Source organism: Asterias rubens, chromosome 14, assembly GCF_902459465.1.
Source record: "Asterias rubens chromosome 14, eAstRub1.3, whole genome shotgun sequence".
Lineage (NCBI taxonomy): Eukaryota > Metazoa > Echinodermata > Asteroidea > Forcipulatida > Asteriidae > Asterias > Asterias rubens.
Window position 1 is genome coordinate 6,546,684 of NC_047075.1, and position 20,139 is coordinate 6,566,822.

Sequence of the window (20,139 nt, forward strand, 5' to 3'; positions counted from 1 at the left end):
TTTAGGGCCGGAGTATTCTATAGCTTGGCAGCTAGAAATTTACACCACGGAAAGGAAAAATTAATTGTGTGAACCCGGCATAAGGGCAATCCACCTGACGTTATCATTAAGAGGAAAACAGAGAGCAAGAAACACTACATTGGTAAGAAAAAACTCATCCAAGTTCATAGAATTACATAAAACTTACAATATTTATGTCTGACATGTCATTTAAATAATAATAGGCATAATAATAATAATATGCGTTTAAAGCGTTTATAATACCTCGACGCTGAAAGAAGAATGAACACAGGGATTTTTTTAAATCTCGCGCACGAGAGGGCGCTGTTACAGTTCTATTTCTATTAATTTTATTTTAATTATGTTGTCTACATAGGCATGGAGAGGCAGAAACAGTTCATGGTCTAGGCTATATAACATGGTTTGGAACGCATCTATAACCACATTGGTTGGCCTATACGGACTTTCTGTGAATCAACTATGAGTGATTGTAAAGTTGTCTGGCATGGATTGTGCTAATAATGGACATTATTTTGTTTCCTGACCGAGGAAAATACTGTTACAAACGCCCTGAAAAAAAAATGTATCTTGGATGCTTCTTTATTACAGGGATAGTATTTTCAAGTTATATTGTAAAATGTTTTGACAAGTCTAATTATTAATTTCTAGATTTTTGGCCGCGGTACGGATCGCCATTTTTCATACAAACTTGCGAACACCACCCTAAGGCAGGTTGCTGCATTTTCTTGTGCCTGTCGCCTGCCGGTGTCCAGGGATTTCTCTTCCCATCCCCCCCCCCTAAAAAATAAAAAATATGGAAAGCTTTAATACCCCCGGTCATCTACTTTTATGCATGTACGGTATACTTGTCGTATCTCTATTGGAAATGAATGTAGGAGAAAGGTGAAGCAGTATCGATCCAAATCCAGTAATTAGAGTCCCCAGCACCACGCACCTGCAACCTATACATCCCTCTATATTGGGAGATTGATTGCAGTATCGATCTAGATACATGACGGCTGGAGGCCAGTCTCTGGCGTTATTCAAGTGTGACGTCAGACGTTCAGGCTAGTCCGCAGAGGGAAATATTATGGGAAAACGTAACATTGGCTGGAGGAGGCGGATTCAAAAGAGGGCGCATCAGAAGAAGTGTGTGGAGAGTTAAAGTTGAACAGTTTGCCTTGGAGGAGGGGGAGGGCACAGAACTTCCTGATATTCATCTCACACATGCTATATTTATTTTGTGCAATACCATATCTAACACTCCGCACGCTGATATGGTTGATAACCACACTCACAGTTGCATAGTTTGGTTCAAGCCCGCGGACTGCACAGCCTCCAGAGTTATAGACTTCTCAAACATCGACAACTTTTGCCACTATGAGGGGCGGTGCACCTTGCACGATTAATTGAGTTTCACCCAACGGTGCGTCGTCGACGAATCGTCGAATCGTGAATTGCACAAAAGAAGTTCTATTTAACCGATCCCTCTCAAAACATGGAAATAGTTGTTGACGACAATATCACTATAGGGGCAGAAATTAGCTGAAGATCATCCAAACATTCGCTTTACATTTTTTATTTCAATATTGGTAATACTCAAAACAAAAGCATTAAAAATTACTTGGTACGAGCAATGAGGAGCTGTTGATAATACAAAACATTGTGAGAAACTGCTCCCTCTGAAGTAACCTAGTTTTCGAGAAAGAAGTAATTTTCCACTAAAAGCACAACTTCGTGTGACAAAGCTTGGTGTTTCTTCCATTTATTGTCTCCCAACTTCGACGACTAACTGAATTCAAATTCACAGGTTTGTTATTTTGTGTACAACATGTTGAGAAACACCAAGTGAGAAGAATGGTCATTAACAACTACCAAAGGTGTCAAGTGTGTTTTCAGTAGGTTAACAGATATTAGTTTGGATTATTAGAAGGCGTGCTTAAAAAGTGCGTGTCTATATAGGCCGATTTTAGTAGGCCTACAGCGTTACGAGGGTTGTTTATTATAAATAAATTATTACTAGTTAGTTCAGTATACTTGGTTATTATATAGTCTATACCACGGATGACGGAGAATATTCACGGATAACGGAGAATATAAAAGATAAGATATTATTGATAAGTTTTCAGTTGATTGATTTATTTTCAGTTGATTGTTTAATTGTTTTATTTGCTTCATTTGCTTCATTTATTTCTTCAAGTGCTTTCCCAAGTATGCCTACGACTCATTCTCCTCGGGATGGAGGAATTTATGTCGTGCCCCAAATCTCATCCGTTGATCGCTGTGTGGGCCGAAAAATGTGATCAACTGCTGGGAATAGTGTGATGAGTGCTCGATTTGAGTGATCAATGAATGATCAACGCTTAAAGGAACACGTTGCCTTGGATCGGACGAGTTGGTCTATAAAAGGCGTGAAACCGTTTGTTATAAAATGCATATGGTTAGAAAGATGTTTTTAAAGTAGAATATAATGATCCACACAAGTATCACTCAAAATTGCACGGTTTTTCTTTACGCCGCGAACTAACACGGTCGGCCATTTAGGGAGTCAGAATTTTGACTCCCGTTAAATGGCCGACCGTGTAAATCGACGAGGTATAAAGAAAACCACGTAATTTCGAGGCATGTTTGTGCAAATCATTGTAGTCTACTTTAACAACATCTTTCTAACCATATGCATTTTATAACAAACGGTTACAAACGCTTTCAAAGACCAAATCGACCGACCCAAGGCAACGTGTTTCTTTAAGACCTGCATCGATGCGATAGTACAATCAGTGTCTTGATGCGGAATTTATGCCTCCTTGACGTTCCATCGCATTGACTGCGATTATTGTTTGCTGTGTGCGTAATGTATACGATGTACATGTTATGGAATAATACGTTTTGAGGACTACCTCGGCTACAGGCAGCCAGAGTGCATGCAGTGGTGGTGGGACCAAGCTGAAGCTAGCCGCGAATTCTCAGCCGCGAATTCCCAGCCGCGAATACCAGCCGCGAATTCTCAATTTACGGCCGAAAAGTCCAGCCGCTAATTCGAGTCGCCGCGCCAGCCGCGCTTTTCCCGTTTCACGAAGCGACAACATTTCCTAAGTTGTTCACCCACCACTTTAGCCACTGTTTCTTTAGTTTGGTAAATTCATGGCAATTTTGAATAATTATTGGTTTTGTGAAAATTTCGTTCATTAGTTCTTAAGTTCTATTTATTTAAGTATAAAACGAAAAGAAAAACAACATAAATTTTATTGTCTCGTTTTCTTTTATTAACATACTGCTCCGGCTCGGTCATTAATTTGATTGCTGCCAGCTTAAAAAAAAAACGCAATACAAGTTTTAAAAACCTTGTATTGCGGTTTTTTTTTGGCATAATAAAAATAAGTGTGTTTTTGTATATCATTAAAACCTTTGGTTGTGCTGCATTTGGACTGTACTACCGGGACCAGCAACCACATGAACAATATAAATTGGATGCTACTCTCTTAAAGGCACGGGACTAGTGTGTTGGTTAGACCAGTATTCTACATTTAAGTAAAAAGCTTCAGACCTATTTTAATACTTGAGTTAAAAATTACCGCTTTCTCAAAAACTATGTTACTTCAGAGGGAGTCGTTTTTCATAATGTGTTTTATAACACCCCTTGCAAGTATTCTGCCTGCTCATTGGTTTAGAGCGCGTCACAAATTGTTACTTTTTAGTGTTTAATTATTAATACCATTTCATAACACATCGAAATATTTCGTTGAAGCTAATTAGACCATGTAATTAGTTCTTAAATAAAACACTTTGTATGTTGTGGGTTTTGTCTCATTTGAAGGGAATTTTTAGACTAAAAAATAGTGTAAGTAGTCACTTTAAAACAAAATGTACCTCACATAATTAACAAATTGTTACTTTTTAGTGTTTAATTATTAATACCATTTCATAACACATCGAAATATTTCGTTGCAGCTAATTAGACCATGTAATTAGTTCTTAAATAAAACACTTTGTATGTTGTGGGTTTTGTCTCATTTGAAGGGAATTTTTAATCAAAGAAATAACGTAAGTGGTCATTTTAAAACAAAATGAAGCTCACATAATTAGCAAATAGTTACTTTTTAGTGTTTAATCATTAAGACCATTTCATAACACATTGAAATATTCCGTTGCAGCTAATTACACCATCTAATTAGTTCTTAAATAAACCACTTTATATGCTATGGGTTTTGTTTCTTTTGGAGGGAAATTTTTTCCAGCCCAAAATAGCTAAGTAGTCACTTTAAAACAAAATGTACCTCTCATAATTAACAAATAATTAACTTTTGCAGTTTACTCATTAAGACCATTTCATAACACATTGAAATATTCCGTTGCAGCTAATTACACCAGCTAATTAGTTCTTAAATAAACCACTTTAAACGGTATGGGTTTTGTCTCTTTTAAAGGAAGTGCATTTTTCTAATCAAAGAAATAACGTGTAGTCGCTTTAAAACTATATGTAGCACACATAATTAACAAGTATTGAATTGTTAGTGTTTAATTACTAAGAAAACATAATAAAACGTCTTAATATTTCGTTGCAGCAAATTTGACCCACTAATTAGTGAACAACTACACCCTTTTTGTGATTTTGTTTGTTTGTTTGTAGCTGATTAGGCCCGCCGTGAACTTCTTTATTTTATGTGAATGTGTTTTATATTTCTTTAATGAAATCTAACGAAATAAATGTAGTCGCTTTAAAGTAATACGACTTCACGTAATTAGCAAGTATTTAATGTTGGTCTTTAATCATTAAGACCATTCAACAACGCATTTATTTATTTATTCCGTTGCAGCTAACTACACCAAATAATTAGTTCCTAATGACACCACTTTATATAATGGTCTGGGTTTAAAGTCGTTTAAAGAGAATTTCACAAAAATAAATAAAAAATACCAAATATTTGTTAATGTTTGCGCATTAAGACTACTCCATAACACTTGTTGTTTTAAATTACAATTGTTTTTCCAAATCTGAAAGGTAATAGGGTATTCATTGCCCTTTAAATATCAATACATAAAATGTTTACACTCCATTCGTTGTTAAAATGTAAAGACAAAATTTCGACAACTCGCAGCATCAAGAAATGCACCTACCCACCTTGCACTTGACCGTTTACATCATCATAATAATTGTATAATGATCGATGCGTTTAAATACTGAAACTAATGGGATCAATATTAAATTTGTTTGAGTGTACATTGTATGTGTAAAAGGTCCCCAAAGGAAGGGGTAATTTATCAACATTATCTCTTTAACAGGAAGGTCTTTGTTCTTACTCAAATTCGGGAGGTACCGCAGCCGGTACCGCAGCCGTGCGAGTTTCGTGTGTTTGTAACTTTCAAATTAGTATCTAAACTTTTAACATTACAGTCACCGTCCAATTTTAATAAAAAACGTATTCAGTCACAATTCTTCAGGGATAATAACGTAATTGTTATCGTCATTCAAAACTGCGATGTGTGTTTAAGGACATAACCAAAAAACATGAATATACTGTAATCAAGCTGCAATCATAAAAATTACACTTTTATTTATTTGTTAAAAACCTTAATGGTGTTAGAGTGTTACTCCTTTAATCCCTTTGGTCATCTCCAGAGACAGCATGGTGCCATTGACCACTTAAGATCACTCATCACTTGTCTCATGGAATGCAGTTTGAGCGGACCACACCACATTACGCAATTGAATTACATTAAAGTGAAACAACCCAATCAGGGTGTGTTTACGTTGAATTACTTGCGCACCTTAACTTAGTTTGACGACCATCTGCCAGGAGCAGCCAGGCTACCAGTTCAAAGTATTAAGTAACAGTAGTTATATTTAAGGAAATATTCAGTGGTGTTTTGAAGTGGTCTTAATGATTAAAATAATAGTAAAAATTAACCATTTGTAAACCATATGTAAAGTGCAGTTTGTTTTAAAGCGCTATTTACGTTATTTCTATAATTAAAAATTCCCTTCAAATATGACAAAAACCACAACATATAGAGTGGTTTAATTAGGCACCAACTCGTTGGTCTAATTAGCTGCAACGGAATTTTTCGATGTGTTATGAAATGGTGTTAATAATTAAACACCGAAAAGTAATTATTTGTTAATTATGTGAGGTACATTTTGTTTTAAAGTGACCACTTACGTTATTTATTTGATAAAAATTCCCTTCAATTGAGACAAAACCCACAACATATAAAGTGGTTTGTTTAAGAACTAATAATATACACATAATGAATGTTTATGAGTGCAATGGTGCGAATATGTTCAAGAGTTGAAAGATGGAATGTTCTGTTCAACGAGGCGGAGCCGAGTTGAATGGAACATTCCAGCTTTCAACGAATGAACATATTATTCGCACCATTGCACGAATGAAAAACACTCATTATTTGTTTTATATAACATCCAAGTAGATCTTTGTCATTTTGATTGAAAGATACAACTTTCAAAACAAACAAAGCGTAGGCCTGCAATTTTTAATTGTAGAAGCCGAATGCTAGTAATTTTACTAATATGCCTTGCCGTAACACTGCTGCGTTACCAAAGACACGCGCACGTAGTGATGTTTTTACTCAGCTTTTTCGTTCCATCCGAAAAGTACCATTGCACGCTGCCAGCGTGCAATTGTACTTTTCGGATACGATGAGTGACTCAGCGTGCAATGGTACTTTTATTTGCAATCACGTGACGGACAATCCTCCAATCAAATGGCAAGGATCTGCTTGGGTGTTATATAACATGGTCTAGTTAGCTGCAACGGAATATTTCAATGTGTTATGAAATGGTCTTAATAATTCAATACTAAAAACTAACAATTTGTTAATTATATGAGGTACATTTTGTTTTAAAGTATCTACTTATGCTATTTTTTCATTCTAAAAATTCCCTTCAAATGAGACAAAACCCACAACATAAAGAGTGGTTTAATTAGCTGCAACGGAAGTTTTCGATGTGTTATGAAATGGTCTTAATGATTAATCACTAAAAAGTAACAATTTGTTAGTTATGTGAGGTACATTTTGTTTTAAAGTGACTACTTACGTTTTTTCTTTGATTAAAAATTCCCTTCAAATGAGACAAAACCCACAACACATAAAGTGGTTTAATTAGGCACCAATTAGATGGTGTAATTAGCTGCAACGGAATATTTCGATGTGTTATGTGATGGTCTTAATGTTTAAACACTAAAAAGTAACAATTTGTTAATTATGTGTAGTACATTTTGTTTTAAAGTGACTACTTACACTATTTTTTAGTCAAAAAATTCCCTTCAAATGAGACAAAACCCACAACATATAAAGTGGTTTGTTTAAGAACTAATTAGTTTGTGTAATTAGCTTCAACGGAATATTTCAATGTGTTATGAAATGGTCTTAATGATCAAACACTAAAAAGTAACAATATTTGTTAGTTATGTGAGGTACATTTTGTTTTAAAGTGACTACTTACATTATTTCTTTGATAAAAATTCCCTTCAAATGAGACAAAACCCACAACATATAAAGTGTTTTATTTAAGAACTAATTAGTTTGTGTAATTAGCTGCAACGGAATATTTTAATGTGTTATGAAATGGTCATAATAATTCAATATTAAAAACTAACAATTTGTTAATTATATGAGGTACATTTTGTTTTAAAGTGACTACTTATGCTATTTTTTCAGTCTAAAAATTCCCTTCAAATGAGACAAAACCCACAACATACAGAGTGGTTTAATTAGGCACCAATTCGTTGGTCTAATTAGCTGCAACGGAATTTTTCGATGTGTTATGAAATGGTCTTAATGATTAATCACTAAAAAGTAACAATTTGTTAGTTATGTGAGGTACATTTTGTTTTAAAGTGACTACTTACATTATTTCTTTGATAAAAATTCCCTTCAAATGAGACAAAACCCACAACATATAAAGTGTTTTATTTAAGAACTAATTAGTTGGTGTAATTAGCTGCAACGGAATATTTTAATGTGTTATGAAATGGTCTTAATGATCAAACACTCAAAATTAATTATTTGTCAATTATGTGAGGTACATTTTGTTTTAAAGTGACTAAGTACGTTGATTTAGTTAGTAAAAATTCCCTTCAAAAGAGACAAACCCCTCACAATATATTAAAATGGTAAAACTAGGAACAAATTTGTTGTTCTAAATAGCTCAACGGAATATTTAGATGTGTTATGAAATGGTCTTAATGATTAAATTATTTGTTAATTACGTACGGTACTTTGGTTTAACGTTTGTCTTTTTCAAAACAACTGCAGAGAGTCGACTACGTTACTATTAAAGATTGATGGATCGAATAAAGCATTAAACAATCAATTATCTTACCCTAATTTGGCCTCAATTTTGTTATAATGAACGAAATTTTACAAAACCAATATTCAAAATTGCCATGAATTTACCAAACTAAAGAAACAGTGGCCAAAGTGTGGGTGAACAACTTAGGAAATGTTGTCGCTTCGTGAAACGGGAAAAGCGCGGCTGGCGCGGCGACTCGAATTAGCGGCTGGACTTTTCGGCCGTAAATTGAGAATTCGCGGCTGGCATTCGCGGCTGGGAATTCGCGGCTGGGAATTCGCCGCTAGCTTCAGCTTGGTGCAAAGCCTTCCCTGGCTGTTTATTAACAAAATGACGTGCAGAAAAGTTTGTCTCCCCCATCATGCCCATCCATTGTCAACCCCTACTGTGTGTGTGCATAGCTAGGCTCTGTCTCATTGTGTTCAGTATGTCACTGAACTTTGCTCCTTCGACTCCGAGTACCAGCAAATCGACCATCAAGAGCATCATGCCATGATGATGACGTAACACTAACACTCGGTTTATTCTGGGATTAAAGTACCCCTGGGATTACAGAGTAGATAGAGCATGCATGGAGGTTGGTATCAAGTTGTGGCGGAAACGAAGTGTGCTGTCTGAAACAAACTAGCAGTAGAGTGCTTGAGTGACGGTCTTCCCCCTCCGAGTTGTAAAGAAGGTAGCTCACCACACCACTGTCTGTCGTCCTGGCCATCGGGCGACGTCGGCATCCCAAACTCAATTTTGGTGGATTCAGAACATAAAGTGTAACTGTAAGATTAGAAATAAGAATAACTGTATTTTGTTTTGTTGACTGAACTTCACTTGTTTTTTTTGTTTTTTTTCATTGCATTTTGTTTGTTCTTTCTGTATGATCACAATCAGTAAAAAATCACTTAAAAAAAAAAACTACTAAAGTTTTGCTGATGTGATCATAGTGATATTGTGATCAAACACAAACACAGTAATAATAATAAAATAACACTTAACAGACAACCGGCTCGTCTAGATCCATGCCACCTCCATGTTACTTGACGTCCAGCCCAGTATGAATGAATGTTCTTTAGCATGTGCAGGAAAAATTTCTTTATCCTGCCACAACACTTGTATTACTATGCACGAGGTCCCAGTTCATTTGATCCTGACGTTGTAAGTGTAATTCAACGAGTCGCAATCGTGTCATTTTTTTACTTTTAATAAAAGAACGGAAAAGTTTCCGTATGGCGCCACCACTTTTTCATTCGATATAAAATAATATAGGAACTTATTTACCTGATTGATAATATATCCTTTTTTGTAAAAATGAGTGAAAAAGTGGTGGCGCCATACGGAAAGTTATCCAAAAGAACAATTGAAGAAGGATGAGTGAGGATGGTCTGTACTTCTATGCAACTATTTTATGCTCTCTACAACTCCTACACTGGACACACTGATGGGATTGATACAGTTTTGGAGTGATCTTAAAGGCAGTGGACACTGTTGGTAATTGTCAATAACCAGTCTTCTTACTTGGTGTATCATCACACATAAAATAACTAACCTGTGAAAATTTGAGCTGAATCGGTCGTCGTAGTTGCGAGATAATAATAAAAGAAAAGACACCTTTGTCATAGAAGTTTAGTTTTCAGATGCTCGATTTCGAGACCTCAAATTCTACGTACTACTTACTACTTATGGTTTTAATGGGTATATTAATTAGGCATAGCCTTTGTGACCCCATATCCTATCTTTTCCTCCTTCCAGTGAGTATCCAGTTTTGACTTGAATCTAACAAAAGTTTTGGCATCCACTATAGCTTGTGGAAGGGAATTCCATATGTTTATTACTCTTTGGGTGAAGACATTTTTCCCGCATCCAATGTTTTTCTTCAGGGATGGCTTGAAGAGCTTGAGAGAGTGACCTCTCGTTGTGGTTATGTCTGATGTTCTGAAGAGTTTTCTGCTGTCCACCTTATCGAGACCTTATAATATCTTGAAGGTCTCTATAAGGTCTCCTCTTTCTCTTTTCTCCAGGGAATACAGATCTAGAGCTTGCAGTCTTTCTTCATATGGGAGCTCCTTTAGGGCTGGGACCAACTTGGTGGCCCTCTTTTGAACTTTTTCCAAAATAAGCTTATCTTTTTCCAGCCATGGGCACCAGGATTGGACACAGTATTCCAAGTTCGGTCTTATGTATGTTTTGTATAGAATCTGGAAGCTGTTGGTATCGATGTATTTGAACTTGAGGTCTCAAAATCAAATTCGTGGAAAATTAATTCTTTCTCGAAAACTACGTCACTTCAGAGGGAGCCGTTTCTCACAATGTTTTATACCATCAACCTCTCCCCATTACCCGTTACCATGTAAGGTTTTATGCTGATAATTATTTGAGTAAATACCAATAGTGTCCACTGCCTTTAAAGCATTGAAACAGTCCGAGGTTCGCATTAATGTGTTAATTTTTTTTACCTTCAGACTAAACTTCAGTGTAGTAAGACACCATCTATACAGGGAAACACAATGTCAACCGCTGAAGCACCCGTGGTAATTTTAAATTATTACTTTGTAGTGGTTATTATAATTTGCTTGTCGGTCCAGGACTACCCTACAGCTTAAGCTTAATCAATGGTTCCGCAAAAACCTGATTTCAAATGCCGTCAGAATACACAGGCTCCGCACTTGTGAGCAAGAACACGTGAACCTCTGTCCAATGCCCGTGTGCACAGCTCTGACGTATGCGCCAAGAATGTATTATGCGCACTCATGTCAGACTTTCTTTGTCAGACTATTGGTTTTGCCACGGGTTGGGATTGGTGAATACTTAATGGATCGGTCTGTTGGTGCTCAATGGCTTCAAGTGCGCATTCTTACGGAATGTCAATCCGATGGATTTTTATCTTTAAGAGGGCAAGTCCATTTTCATTTTGCCATTGGACACAGATTTGGAAAAAAAATTATACATGTATAGGAAACTTTTGATGGGGCACCAAGGCCCATAGGGCAACATGGGCCATGGCCTCTCCATTGTGTTGTACATAACATTGTACAGCATTCATAAACCCTATGCCAGCCAATTTCCCCTCGTACGTTAGGATGGGTTCAATGCATCCTATGTCTTTGGATGCGGAACTTTACTTGTCCTAAGCTTAAGATTAATCCTAAGTTAAGAAGAGTTTGGTGAAAACGATTTCAGGGCACTTAATGTAAAGAAGACGGGGTAACTCAGTTTATTAATATTAGATTACATGTCAGACTGAGGCTTTATCTAGTCGCCTACGTATTCATGGATTTTTTTGTAATAGTAACTTTCGTATATTATAATGTGTACCTTTCACACAAACCCTCAGAGCAAGATCGCAGAAGATTGAGACAGCAAGATCGCAGAAGATTGAAAGAGCAAGATTGCAGAAGATTGAATAAGCACTGCTGAAGTTATTCATAATTTGCAACCATTATGTTTTTTGTTTGGCACATTTAATAATTGCTGTTGGTTCAAGTGAGGTAAAATTGGCCTGGTAAGATAAACACAAAAGTAAAATAATTGCTTCATGGTCAACCCCTTCATTGAACTAGAAGTGGGTGACCTAGAGTGAACTAGAGTGAACTAGAGTGAAATTGGGAGTGATTAACCTGTTAATTACATACTTGATGTTATTTTTGTTAGGTTGTGAAGCGAGCCCATGACGCCTTCAGAGCAGGCAAGACTCGATCCTTGGAATGTCGTAGGAAACTCTTAGAAGACTTACTTCGCATGATTACAGAGAAAGAGCAAGACTTTGTGGAGGCTATGCGTAAAGACTTAAATAAGGTATGTTCTTGAGGTTTAAGACACTGAACACTGGTAATTGTCAAGCACCAGTCTTCTCACTTGGTGTGTCTCAACATATTCCATAAGATAACAAACCTGTGAAAATTTGAGCTCTATTGATCGTCGAACCAACTTGCAAGATAATACTGAAAGAAAAAACACCCTTGTCACACGAAGTTGTGTGCTTTTAGATGCTTGATTTTGAGACCTCAAATCTAATTATGAGGTCTCGAAATCAAATTTGTGGAAAATTACTTCTTCGTTACTTCAGAGGGAGTCGTTTCTCACAGTGTTTTATACTATTAAAGATCTGTTTTAACGGTACTCCTACATTAAAATCACTATCAGAACTTGTTTATGTTGTGTTCAGCTATCAACTCATTAATGTGGTCATTCTTTTCTCCAAATAATTTTGCTACAATTTGACCGAAAAAATTTGACCTTGATTCTTCGTTTTCGAAATTTCCCGCCCTGTACTGGTTCCCGGCTATTAAACCAACACTGAAATCCAAGCGGATTTGTAAACCAGCGAACATTATGAACGTGGTCAAAAAATTGTTACGTATTACCCATGAAGCAACGAGAGTAAACAAAGATTACGCCATGTTACTTCGTGTGTTGTGTATGCGGTTTCATCCACACTATAGGCGTGCGTGTATGCTGCGAAGCTTTTTGTTTCTAGTGTATCAGCTATAAATACTGCCGACTATTTGGTTGTTTGTGGATGCACTAGAAGTTTCAAAATTTGTGTAAGAAGCCTGGATCGATTCCGAAATTTAAAGCTCTAAACATCGAGAGAATTCAGGGGGATCTTCTACCACCAGGCCCCAGCCAGTGCTGCTTGTGCATGCTATGACGTCGGCGGGGTCCCTCTGCCGTGGCCGTGGAACAACAAAAGAATCAAGTGGCATTACAGAAAAAAGAGGGAGAAAAGCCTGGTAAGTGCTTGTTAATAATATAAAAAAATCTACTACTGAGAAACTATCTCCATTATTAATTCAGGCCCAATACATGTACATGTAATTGTAATAAGAAAAATAGTAAACAATCTCTACCCTTTTCATGCAAGGAACAATCATCTTGTTGTCAAATGACACGATGTGCATGCTCTGAATCTGACCCGACTACCATAAAATAGCTACATAGTGTATTGACTCTGTTGAGTGATGTAATGTACATGTACATCCATGTAGCCACCCAAGTGCTTTTGGCATGTTTATGCCCTGGTTTACACTTTTTAGCATGTTCATGCTCAACCATGTGTGAATACTATATTAATCCATTTAAAAAGTTGACTGTTACAGTTAACAGTTTATTGGCCTTGCTGACATGTATTTATATTGGTCTATGATGGATTGCTGGACATTGTTTTTGCCAAAGCTGCCTAAGAATTGTTCGCTTTTTTTTGTTTAAGGCACAGCTCAAAAATATGTTCAAAACTCCCAATCATATAATTGCCCATCCATGGTCATTCAGACTTTTGTTTTCCTAATTCAGGAATTACCAAATCCAGAGAAGTTTAGTGTGAAGTTTTCCTATTGTTGTTTATTGGCTTGGCACGGTTAATTACATGGAGTGTTTACTATAATATTTGAATTTGTAAAATAAGGCCAGTTCTTTTTCAGCACTAGTTTTTTTATTTTTTTATTTATTTTTTGTTTTTTATATTTTTTGTATAGAAATAACTCGCAGCTCTACACTACAATGAAAATGCAGGACAAAAACAATGCAGGACGGAGACATGCTAGCCAGAACTAGAAATGGAGACCTAAGATTCTCAATAGCACTTTCGGTAAGTAGTAGGCCTATGCATGCACATTTTCAGTGGATCAGATGATTTCTTCATTTTTAGTTTTTCAGCTGCCCCTTTTGAAAACTGTTCATGGTGGGGGGCGGTGGGGAGAGGGGGTGGAGGGGATGGGGTGTTGAATCGCAAGCCCCCCCCCCCCCCGATCTGTACCTGAACAGTTATGTACTAGATTTTGGGGAGGGGGGGTGGTTGGAGGTAGAATGCCTGGTATAACCAAGTATGCACCCATGACCCGCAAAAGCCAAAATTCACTGGTAACCTGCGAAACACGCTTGACGTAAGCACAGAATTTCCTGCTTCAGCAAGTGCCGATTCTTTGTTGACAGTAAGCAGATCCATGAAATTGGGCCCTAGCTTGTACACATTGATTTTAAGTGTGTTTTTTTTTTGTAGGGGGGGGGGTTCAAAGGTAGTAGAATCAACTTTGTTTGAAGAAACAATGACCTGTGCCCAGTTTCATGGATCTGTTCACCACCAAATTCTGCACTATGATCACCGTTCACTGCTTATGTCCAAAGGCTAAATTTCTGCACTTACTTTGTAAGCGTAGAATGCCTGGTATAAACCAAGTATATGCACCCATGACCCGCAAAAGCCAAAATTTCCTGGTAACCTGTGAAACACGCTTGATGTAAGCACAGAATTTCCTGCTTCCGCAAGTGTTGATTCTTTGTTTACAGAAAATTGGGCCCTAGCATGTACACATTGATGTTTTTTTTTTTTTTTTTTTTTTTTTTTTTTCTTTTTGGGGGGGGGTATAACCAGGAATCAACTTTATTTAAAAACAGAATGACATGGTCTGTACACAATGATTTTATTATATTCTTTTAATGTACAACTTAATTTACAATTTACAAAGAGAACCACAGCTAACTAGGTACATAACATGGCTTAGGTTGTTTTTTTTAGGGGGGGGGGTTAACTTTGTTTGAAGACGGAATGTTCAGATGATTTCGCTATCACTTTTCGATATCAATTTTGATATTTTAAACTCAAAAATAAACTATTGTTGTTTGCAAATACATACATTTTGAGTGTTGTCGTTATTATGGAAGTGTACATGTAGGCTTCTCTTTTTTTGTTTTGTTTTTATATTTCTGCTAACCAAGTTGAATGTTGTTACCATGTTAATCATAGTGTATTGTTGACAACGGGGGACAAGTTTATTGCACACAAGTGCTAAATTAATCAATTTGAACCACACACCTAATTTTATAAGCCAGAGTAATTTACATTTTGTGTCTTTCAGAGGAGTGGGTGGTTCAAATTAAATTAATCAATTTGAACCACCCACGCCTCTGAAAGACACAAAATGAAATAATATACAGGTATATGTATGCGTAAATTATTATGGCTTACAAAATTATTTGTCACTCCCTCCGGATCATTATAACAAGGAAAATTGTTACGACTGAAGACAAATAAACCCGTTGGTGGATACGAAAATCCTTCCACTGTTCTGTACATGAGGTTTGGAAACATCATTCGTGTTGCTGCCATCAAACATGATGTCAGTCATGTCAGTGGCAGCGGTTGAACGGCCAAGATAGTCCTAAGCTCACCACTTGCTGATATTCAACATTGCAATATTTTCTGTAAAACAAAACAAAAGAATTCATACAAAATTATTAACAAAAGAATTCATACAAAATTATTAACAACAGATTTGTGGTTTGCATGGTGAAGTGTCGATATTGTATGTGTGTACCTGAATTGCTTTAAAACTATACCCATGCCAGAAGGCAATCATAATCCAAAGTAACAGTTACATACATGTACATGTACATGTACATGTATGTAATGTATGTAATGAATGCTGTGAGATATTTGTGTTGATCCACATGTGTCAACCACCACGCACTTACTTGGTGGAGAAAAACAACAACAAAGCTTATCTACAATGTCAGTTTAAATTGATAATGTATGAATTTTGCCAATAAGTTATAAAACGCAAGACAAAATTACCCCTCCCCTCACATTTCTACTGACTAAGTGCATTTGTTGTTCACATACATGTATTATAACGCAAATGGAGGTAAACAATAAACCTTGTCCATCATGTTCGTTCATGTTTTCATTTAGTCAACAAGGATAGCCTTCAACTATTTTTGGCAGCAGAAATAAACTGATCAAACGAAGCATCATTCAGTATAATTCATGAAACGTTTTGTGGCCTTACCAGTCTGTCTTTAGCCGTCGATCATCAGGGTTTGGCTCATCGTCTTCGGCCTGACGATCATCGTCCCCGGGCTGGTTAACTACATGTACTCGTAACACGTCTTCGGCTTCTCTCTCGTCCGGTGAGCTCCCCTCATCGCTAGAGCCCTCACTTTCCTCTGAAGTGCCTCCCTGAAATGCCTTTTCCTCATCTATACTGTGGTTTTCCCAATACTCGCTGCCATCTGACATTTTAGCTGTTTTTTTGTGTCGAAAAAATGCAGCCTATAGTATCCGATGTTATTCCGCATTCAATGTATATGTACAGTATATATAAAAATGCACGCGCACGATCGACCTGACACACTGTGTACAGAGCTTCGGTACGTGGTGTGACGTCACACACTGTGTATGAATGGTTCGTGGGTCACCGGCTTTTGCCGAAACTGAGTTTTCTGGGTCGGAGTACGCCGCGCGAATTCGTGTTTTTTTCGCATGAAGGAAAAGGTTTTATTGAATACTACTAAAATATCAGTCCTTATTTTACATTTCTTGTACAAAAATAGTAATATAGGCTATATCAATAATCCGTTATAGTCCATCTTTAACAGCTTACCCCACGGTGTTATATACTACTAACAGCTCCCCATTACTCGTTACCAAGTAAGGTTTTATGCTAACTATTATTTTGAGTATAGTGTCCACTGCCCTTCAATCTGAATACAATTAGGGCCAAGTAAAAACGCACAATACATGTTTCTTAGCATTGTGGATATTGTTTTTTACATTGTCAGATGATCAGCAGAAAAAAACAAAACTCCCTAAAAAATTGTTTTTGCTGATCTTAAGTTTTGGACATTGACTGTTGATATGGACTGCTCTATATTCCGACACCCCAATGTTCCGACACCCCTATATTACGACACCCCTACATGTATGTTCCGACACCCCCCTACATTGTTTATTCCGACACCCCTATGTTCCGACACCCCTATGTTCCGACAACCTGCAGGCTGCACCAATATTTTGTGTTAGCCATTTTTGTTTAAGAAAAACGGTGCGACTTAACGAAATTACACCTGACCGCAATTTAGTCTGTACTGGTACCGGTAACCTATCTTTATGTAGTCCCCAATAGAGTTAAAAAGTGTTATTCTGCTATTAAGAAATAGCAACTTTGGTTTCTTTAGAAGAGGACTGAGTAACGGAGGGGGTTGTAGGACTTACTTATTTATTATAATTAATTGTTTAATTTTTATTTTATTCATTTTTTTTTTGGGGGGGGGAGAAAGAAATTACACATCGGCGCAATGAACGCAGGAGAGGGTTGGAATTTTATTAATTGAAGGCTTATGAAATGTTATCAAGACGGACACGCATCTAACAATAGCAATGTACCAAGAATTTTATTGCCAGCTAATTAGCTCAGGGAGCCGCACTCGTGTTTTATAACCTTAAAAAAATGAAATGCATGGGTGATTTGGTTATCTTAATTTGATTCTATCACTTTTCAAAACAGTACAAATTCATCTTATGAATGTTCAAACCTTATCCCGGCCGAACAACAAGTTGTGTTTTTGTTATTGATCAACAGAGTAATAATTAATGTGCGAAAACAACTTGTCGGAACATAGGGGTGTCGGAACATAGGGGTGTCGGAATATAGGAGTGTCGGAACATAGGGGTGTCGAGACATACGGGTGTCGGAACATAGGGGTGTCGGAACATAGGGGTGTCGGAACAAAGGGGTGTCGGAACATAGGGGTGTCGGAATATAAGGGTATCGGAACATAGGGGTGTCGGAATATAGGTTCAGTTGTTGGAACATAGGGGTGTCAGAATATAGGGGTGTAGGGGTGTCGGAATATAGGGGTGTCGGAATATAGGCTCAGTTGTTGGAACATAGGGGTGTCAGAACATAGGGGTGTCGGAATAAAGGGGTGTCTGAATATAGGGGTGTCGGAATATAGGGGTGTCGGAAAATAGGGGTGTCGGAACATATCATGTAGGGGTGTCGGAATATAGGCTGAATTGTCGGAACAGAGTGATGTCGGAACTTAGGGGTGTCAGATTATAGGTGTGTAACCGGACAAAGCAAGCTTTTTTATTATTCAGTACATTTATTTCACTGCTGTCATACAAAACAATAATACAATAATGTACATCAAACAAGCAACATAGTATGAGGTATGATTGGATGGGTACACAATACTTCAAAAATAAGCAGCAATTTAAAGACAACTCCAAGCAAACTTTCCTACTCTAATTCCTAAAAATACATGTTTACGCAATGAAGACTGTTTACATAGTATTCTTATCATAAGCAAGCAGTTATCTGAAGCGATTATCTCGTCCTCTAGCCCAGTTTTGCCAGTCATTCTTGCATTGAAATTGGAATTTGTACCGAGCTTGTCAGCTGGCCCAGTGGTACATGTAGCTGCATACTGGTCTGTCTACCAATTTGTGTATTAATTTTAATTGTTATTTCTGTGCTTCCAAAAGAGCCTTATTTTCCCATCAATAATGCGGTTAGTATACCTTGTTAAATGAAATGCAGAATATGAGCATTAAAAAGGAAATTTATTGTTTGTTAATTTAACAAGTAAGACTTTTAATCAAATTGTATTGCCGGGTGAAACACAGTTTGAACTCGATCAAGAAAATTATGCTGTAAGCCTTTGTTACAGGATCTAATAAAACGAGGTTACCTTCAAAGTGATTACACTAAAAGTTTTTATTGAAAAAAATCTTCATTGAATAAAGTCAGCCAGCAACCTTTCGTCCATGCCAAATGGAAAACAGACTGTCCAATCAATTCTGCTGATAGTATCCCTTAATACAATTAAATGCACAAGTGAACCAGTTACCTTAAAAAAAAGGAAATTATTGTTGTTTGTTAATTTAAGAAGTTGGAACTCTAATCAAATCTTACTGCCCTGTGAATCCTAATTTGTACTCAATCGGACCAAGTTAACTCAGATGCAAGTCTTATTGTTGCAAGATTTAATAATGCAAGGTTATCTGTAAATGCCGACCATTCTAGTCATTCCCAAGATATACTAATACCCAGATAAATTTACTTTGCTATTGAAACTCCTCTGCCTCGCATGAAGTAGTTGTATGGGACAGAAGCTCATGCATTATTTTTGGTAATTTGTTTAGTCTTTTACCATTGTATAGAGCCTGCTTTTTTGCACTGAAATAGTATTCATAAATACCTCACACAGTTTCGCTATTCCTATTGGTGGAGAGCACATCTTGTGGTTGTGTATAAACCTTTGTTTATGACCAGTAAAAAGTGTTAAAACATGGGCGTGACACAGAGCTTCGTTTCGGTAAAATTATCAAGAACCAAACCACTAGTTGAAAACCTCTTCCCCACACATTGATTCCCTTATTTAGAGCTTCAACTAACATGGATTCAATGAAAAAAGAAGAAAGTTTTAGAGAGGGGGGGGGGGAAGCCGCATTAGTGTACAGTGAGTATCATACGTACAATGTACGTGTCATACCAAGTAGCATTTCGTCATACGTGTCATGGCCTTAAACAATGTTGTACAGTGTGTTTATATCAGGGATTACAGAAATGGCTTCATTTGCATACCATGATTAAGCGGTTTCTAGAAATTTGTAAACATAATTTTCTTCATATTTTGTTGAGTAATAGGGATCCAAATGTTACTGGCATGCCACACTTTGAAAACAAAAACAAACAACTTCCCTCGATTTATTTTCTTATGCCATGTATTCAGGAGATGACAGGGCCGTTATAGATAAACCTCTAAATTCTTGCCCCTCCCCCCTCCCGTTATTAAATGACAAGTTCCTTCTGAAGGCTCCTGCGCATGAACCCAATGAGGACCAAAAAATCAAATCATGTGTCTTTCACTTAAGATTGAACATAATTGTTAATGGATGGCAAAACTGAATAATCAAGACTATGGGTTCGAAACGAGGCTATGTTTTGATCTTTTCATCCATAATCAGTTGTGGTAAATCACAGATTATAGATATAGAGCAAATTTTCTTCAATACCTCTGGTTGTTGTCTTGGTACTCTTTGAAACTTTCAAATCAAG

General features: G+C 36.9%; 1 protein-coding gene across 4 annotated transcripts in view; it reads left to right on the forward strand.

Moving 5' to 3' along the window:
• Positions 1-8,591: 8,591 nt before the first annotated feature.
• The window catches only part of LOC117299232 (aldehyde dehydrogenase, dimeric NADP-preferring-like), a 37,463-nt gene continuing 25,915 nt past the window's right edge, over positions 8,592-20,139 (forward strand). The window contains exons 1-3 of one of the 4 annotated variants that reach the window (XM_033782705.1): positions 8,592-9,075; positions 10,762-10,830; positions 11,951-12,094. In XM_033782705.1, coding sequence (XP_033638596.1) covers positions 10,807-10,830; positions 11,951-12,094 — 168 coding nt within the window. In that variant the 5' untranslated portion in view covers positions 8,592-9,075; positions 10,762-10,806. Of the gene's footprint in view, positions 9,082-10,761; positions 10,831-11,950; positions 12,095-12,604; positions 13,033-13,117; positions 13,887-20,139 lie in introns of those variants that run through there. The other 3 variants (XM_033782704.1, XM_033782706.1, XM_033782707.1) reach the window with 3 other exon arrangements.